This window comes from Cyprinodon variegatus, unplaced genomic scaffold (assembly GCF_000732505.1).
Source record: "Cyprinodon variegatus isolate N-32 unplaced genomic scaffold, C_variegatus-1.0 Scaffold11, whole genome shotgun sequence".
Classification (NCBI taxonomy): domain Eukaryota; kingdom Metazoa; phylum Chordata; class Actinopteri; order Cyprinodontiformes; family Cyprinodontidae; genus Cyprinodon; species Cyprinodon variegatus.
In genome coordinates this window covers 456,627-462,584 of record NW_015150464.1, presented here as the reverse complement: position 1 = coordinate 462,584, position 5,958 = coordinate 456,627, and the positions used below count along the sequence as shown (strand labels likewise).

General features: G+C 39.4%; 1 protein-coding gene across 8 annotated transcripts in view; it reads left to right on the top strand.

Moving 5' to 3' along the window:
* The first annotated feature begins 456 nt into the window (after positions 1 to 456).
* Positions 457 to 5,958, top strand: part of cpeb3 (cytoplasmic polyadenylation element binding protein 3) — a 75,829-nt gene continuing 70,327 nt past the window's right edge. For 5 of the 8 annotated variants that reach the window (XM_015381047.1, XM_015381038.1, XM_015381029.1 and 2 more), the window contains exon 1: positions 1,845 to 2,881. In XM_015381047.1, the coding sequence (XP_015236533.1) occupies positions 2,060 to 2,881 (822 nt within the window). In that variant the 5' untranslated portion in view covers positions 1,845 to 2,059. The other 3 variants (XM_015380989.1, XM_015381003.1, XM_015380998.1) reach the window with 3 other exon arrangements.

Genomic DNA, 5,958 nt, shown 5'->3' with positions numbered 1-5,958 from the left:
CTGTAATTAATCTGTTTCCCTTGTTTGTGGTTGTCTGGAATATTTGATTCATAATTTTAACAGATAATTAAATGATAAAGTGTCCTCATTTAATGCTCTATTATTAGTCAGGGGTCACATAACCACTGAAATAAAACTATCTATGGGTTATAAACAAATATTTTAATTATCACCAGTCAAACCACACCAATACTGGAAAAGTACAAAATGGCAAAGGTGTAAAATGAGCATATTATTTAAAGATTATTGCCTCATATCCATGACGAAATAATAATCGTTCATGTTTTCCTCATTTAAAATAAATAATGGCTTTAAGCACGAAATCAAAACAATAAAAGAACATTAAGTGTCAAATACTTTTTTATGGTTTAATTAAATTGATATCAAGCAGATAGCATCACTACTTTAATTTGTTAATTTGTGTTTTTCATTTTTCTCAACGGCAGGCTGCTGCACCGCGATAGAACTTCAACTCCCACAAGCCCTTTCGGCCTCCCCCCATGCGCCACAGTCAATCAGCTGCTGAGGCAACTGCTGACTATCTCGGCACCATCGTAGCCCGTTTGTCATATCCCAACCCAGGCGAGGCAAACAGAAATATCTCTATTCAGTCTGAAACAAGGTGAACCATTAAGGTAAATCAAGCTTCGTTTTGAGCAGAAGTGCGACTTTAGAGCGCGTGCGTGCTGATCTGCCGCGTGCGGAGGGACACATATGGATTACAGAGGCGATTTCCGTGGCAAGCGAGCTTCATGACATGTAGATAACCCAGGATATCTCGGCCAAGCGACAAACAACCAAGGGTCTGGTTTGTGGTCAGAGTGTGTGATGGGGGGGTCTGTGGACTGGCTACTGATTGTGGTCCTCTCATGACCTTGGAAGCGTTGCAGTTTGGAGGAGAAAACTCGGATTATAATCTGCGGTGCTCAAAAATGTAAAATCCGACTCATATCAGTGGATTTAATGCTGGATGACTGGTCTGTGACATGACACACCAGCTTCATGGGATTATTTAAAATCTTCCAACTTGTTATTCAGGGGCCACAGTGCATGTTTGCCTTATCAGCGTCACCACATAGGCTTTCTTTATCTGTGATGGACGTCATTTTATATTTATATCTATAACTGATCAAACTATTTGAATGTGTTCGATTTTTATATTTACACAAAGCAGAGCTTCAATGATATGTTTAAAGAAAATTTCTTTATTTAAAAAGAACATTTTGTTTTTGACGCGGCTCCTATCTTGCACCAAACCACATCTTTTTTTTTATCCTGTATTTTTGCATTAGAATGCGATGAGGGGAAATGTGATTATAAAGCTAATAAATGCATGTAATAATGCGAATTATATCCCTACTTTTAAGTGTTTAATGCTCTATTTTGGGCCAAAAGCCCAGAAATGTAATTCGTAAATGATTGAAACAGACATTTAAAACATTAAATCTAGATTTGAATGTAAATGTTTTTTTATTCTTAAATAAAAATAATACTTTTTTCTCTTGTTATTTAATTTATAGGATGTTAGATGGTACTGTAGGGGAAATGTTTAATAGAAATGGTGTTTGTGTCACTTCCTACTGCAGTAAAAGTAAAAAATAAAAGGAAAAAAATAATTTTTTTGTTTTGTTTTTTACTTTCTGTTTCCCTTTTTTGGGATTTCGTTATAAATATGCTGTCAAGGTGTCTTTTCACCTTGTTGAAGGGCAGCTGTATTTACTGACATATGCAAATGAATGTCAGGGGAGGTCCTTAAAGCGAGAAAAGCGCAGATCAGTTTCACATTGCAGAGTTCCTGCGTGGAAGGGGGAAAAAAACACGAGACGTGGCGAAATCTGGTGATTATCTGCTGCCATATCCTTAGTGGGGATTTAACATCAACTTTGTTCTCTGTGGAAGTTTTTTTGTTTGTTTTTTGGGGGGTGATTTTTGCTGATCGCGTGTCCTTTAATGTCTTTTTTTCCTTTCCGGCTGCCGTAGGAGTCCTCTATATGATCTCCTTAGAAATATTCCGATTGACTCAAAGTGTTTTTGTCCTCCTGTCGCAGCTCCACACACCATGCAGGATGATTTACTGATGGACAAAAACAAAGCGCAGCCTCATCAGCAGCAAGATCCGACACAAGCAGACCCTCCTCCCTCCACCCCGTCATCGGATCCCGCTTCATCTTCATCCGAGTCGGAGAGCCCGTCTACCGGCAGCAGCCAAGCGGCTTCCGCGCTGAGGGACAGCAGAGCCCCCATGGAGTCGCCGATCCTCCCCGGGCTGGGCTTCCACCAGGACACCGGAGGATCCCTCAGCTCTCCTCCCTCCTCATTCGGCAGCACTTGGTCCACGGGAACCACCAACACCGTGGAGGATAGCTTTTTCCCAGGAATGCCGTCGGTGAACGGGACGATGCTTTTCCAGAACTTCCCCCACGTCAGCCCGGTGTTTGGGGGGAACTTCTCCCCGCAGGTCGGTCTGTCTCCGCAGCAGCAGCAGCATAGGAGATCCCCGGTCAGTCCCAGCCAGGGGCCCCTTCCCCAGAGAAACGCTTATCAAACCATCATGAACAACAGCAAAGGTTCTTCGTCGTCTTCCCCGACTTCCTCCTCTGCCTGGAATAATCAGCAGAACGCGGCTTGGAGCTCCGCGTCCAGCCCCTGGAGCGCGCTGCAGCCGGGCAGGGACCCGCGCCGAGCCGTGGGCGTAGGGGTCGGAGTCGGCGTCGGGGTGCCGTCTCCCCTCAACCCCATCTCCCCGATGAAAAAGTCTTACACCAGCAATGTCATAGCACCGCCCAAATTCCCCAGACCCGGTGTTCCTCTCGCTCCCAAACCCTGGATGGAGGACGCTGCGTTCAGGACGGACAACAGCAACAACGCGCTGCCTTTCCAGGTAACCCTGCCACACAATCACCTGCTCACTGCATGATCCGAAGTTTTCTCTGGATTCTACCTCTAAATTAGGATGTTTTCTCTCTAAACTGCTTAAGTTTTGCAGATTTCTTCTGTTTTGGTCCCACTAAAATGCAGAGGCGTAACCAGAAAATTTTTATCAGGGTGGCCGAAAGTAGATAGGCACCAAAACCTCATGGTCAGTCTATGCTGTTCCAACAGGAAAATGAACGTGAAAAACATCCATATTTTATAAATAAAGTCAAACTATACTTTTCCACAGCCTTTCTTAAAAAATAAAAAAAATATATTTAAACATCCGTGCTTCTAAATAAAAGGTATAGTGGATCAAATACTTTCAGGTTCAAGTTCTGGGTGAACATCCCTTCCATTGTCTTTACTTACCTACTTTTATCAGTAATCGTTCTGCATAAAATTGATATTTACAAGTACTAATATCTACATAAAATGATTAATATGTTTTTATTAAAATAGTTATTTATCTATGATTTCACCGAAGACTCCTAGATGACTTGCAGAGACGCATCATCTTCTCTTTACCCCATAAAACACAAAATCTATTTCTGCTTCAATTCTTTAGTTATCATCTTTAATGTTAGTATGTTGATGTGCATCATTAACCGCTTTGTTTTTATTGGAAAGTAATTGTTAATATATGAAAATTTAAAGTGTTTTGAATATTCCACTTGAGAATATCACTGTTGCCACCATCTGTATTAGAGGAAAATAAATGGTAGGGGTGGCCAATGATTGGCTACCAATACATGGCCACCCCTGGCCCCCCATCTAGCTCCACCCCTGCTAAAATAATCACCTTATTTGAAAATTGCCTGAGAAAATACGAATTGCAGTTTTGAAACTGTGTCCAATTCAACATAGAGCCAAATAAACAAAAAAGAAACACAAATTAGTTTTGACTATTTGGCAAAAATGTAACAAAACACACCTGAATATAATAAGATATATGCGGTGATTCATTAATATATGTCGATGTGGAGAAGGCTACAAAGCAATTTTTAAAGATCCGAGTCTTCACACTGGAAGAATGATCTAAAAATAAGTAAAAAAGTCTTAAATTAGGTGTATTTACCCTTAATTTGAGTAGGTAAATGAGGTAGTTTGCCAATGGAATGAGTATTTTTACACTTATAATAAGATAATATGCACTTGAAATAAGACAATGCATTTGTGTTTTCTTATTTTAAGTGTAAATTGTCTTGTTCCATTGGCAAAATGTCTTTTAACTCCTTAATCCAAGAACAAATGCACTTATTTTAAGAAAAAAATGACATATCTAGATTTAGATTTTTTTCCAGTGCAGCAAACCACAGTGAGAACCACGGTGGTGGTAGTATGATGTTCTGAGGTGGCTTTACTGCTTCACATTCTGGACAACTTGCTTTTGCTCTAATTCTGGAAAATTATAAAGGAGAGTTTCTTGAAATGGGTTTATCTTAATAGGAGGTCAAGCAGTTTTTAGTTATAAAGCAGGGCAGTGATCCACACTGCAAAAACTATCTAGAAATAAGTAAAAATGTCTTAAATTAAGTGTATTTACCCTTAATTTGAGAAGGTAAATAAGATCATCTGCCAATGGAATGAGTATTTTTATTCTTAAAACAAGATGATTAGATAAGATGCACTTGAAATAAGAACATTTCAATTGTTTTTTTCTTATTTTAAATGTAAATTGTCTTGTTCCATTGACAAATAGTCTCTTTGAAGTAAAAATTCACTTGTTTTAAGATCAAATTACTTTTTTAGATTTCATTTTTTGCAGTGCAAACAGCAGTGTGTCTATCCTTGAATTAAATAAATAAGAATGAAATGGGAAGATTTCCAGTGGCCTAGTCAAAGTCTGTTCTAATTTAATGGAGATACTCATATACTTTCCAGTTTTACTGAATTAAAGCAGTAAAGCATAAAGAGAGAGTGAGACTCCATTTGTCAGACTCTCGATGGCAACTGTTGACGCCATGGGTGGCAAAACCAGTTATTAGGTTTCAATGGGAATGGCTTTTTCCTTACAGGGCCATCCTGGTTTGGCTAGTGTTTTTCCCCTCTAATTAGAAGTCATCATCAAACTTACGATTTGTTCTTCCAATGTTATCTTTGTCTGAAAAGACCTGAAGAAATTTTGGAAAATACTTAAGAAATCCATAAGTGTGCAGATATTTGTATGTCACTACATTTTAAAACATTTTAAGGTCTATATGGGTTCCCAGCTGACTCTTTATGCAGAAAATCATTTAATCTGACTCTAAGCAGATCAGACATATCTTTATGTCCACCAATTAGTGTGATCAGTTGATGAATGGAGGAATTAGACCCATAAATGTAAGCAGTAGCATGAGCTCTTTAACCCTTGGTGTTTTGTAAATTCTAATGTCTGGGCCTCCCTGTATCTGAGTTTTTCATCTAGCAAATTTTGGAGGCTTCCAGTTGGAGATCTGCTGGATCAGACCATAACAGACAGCCTTCTCCACTCGTCTGCATTTATCAGCTTTGAGTCCTTTTTATAGGATTTAGAAAAAAAGGCTCAGGAACTCTGAAACAGTTTTGGTTTTAGGGACATTCTGATAATTTTTTTTTGTTTTTGTTTGAGTTTTTACAGCTCAAGTGGCTCGTTTTTGGGACAGTAGGCTGACAGGAAAGGGGGTACGAGAGAGGGGGAGAGACATGTAGTAAAGGACCACGGGTCAGATTCGAACCTGGGTCGGCCGCGTCGAGCACTAAGGCCTCCGTACAGGAGTCATGAGCGCTAAACGCTGCACCATCGAAGCACGAACCTAGTTAAAAATACTAAAATAATTTTGTTATTTTTCTTCCTCCCAACAAATAAACTGCAAAGAGAACATTTTAACAAACTAACAGCAGTATTAGGTGGTCATAATATTACGCCTGACCAGGGGATGCATATTTAATTTTCAAAATTAGGGAAATGATTTTGGTTATTTTACCATCGGTTCCACATAGTGTCAGTGCTCATTCAGATAACTATGTTAGGGTATCTTCTAGGGATGCACGATATTGGGAATTTTGCCGATATCCGATATG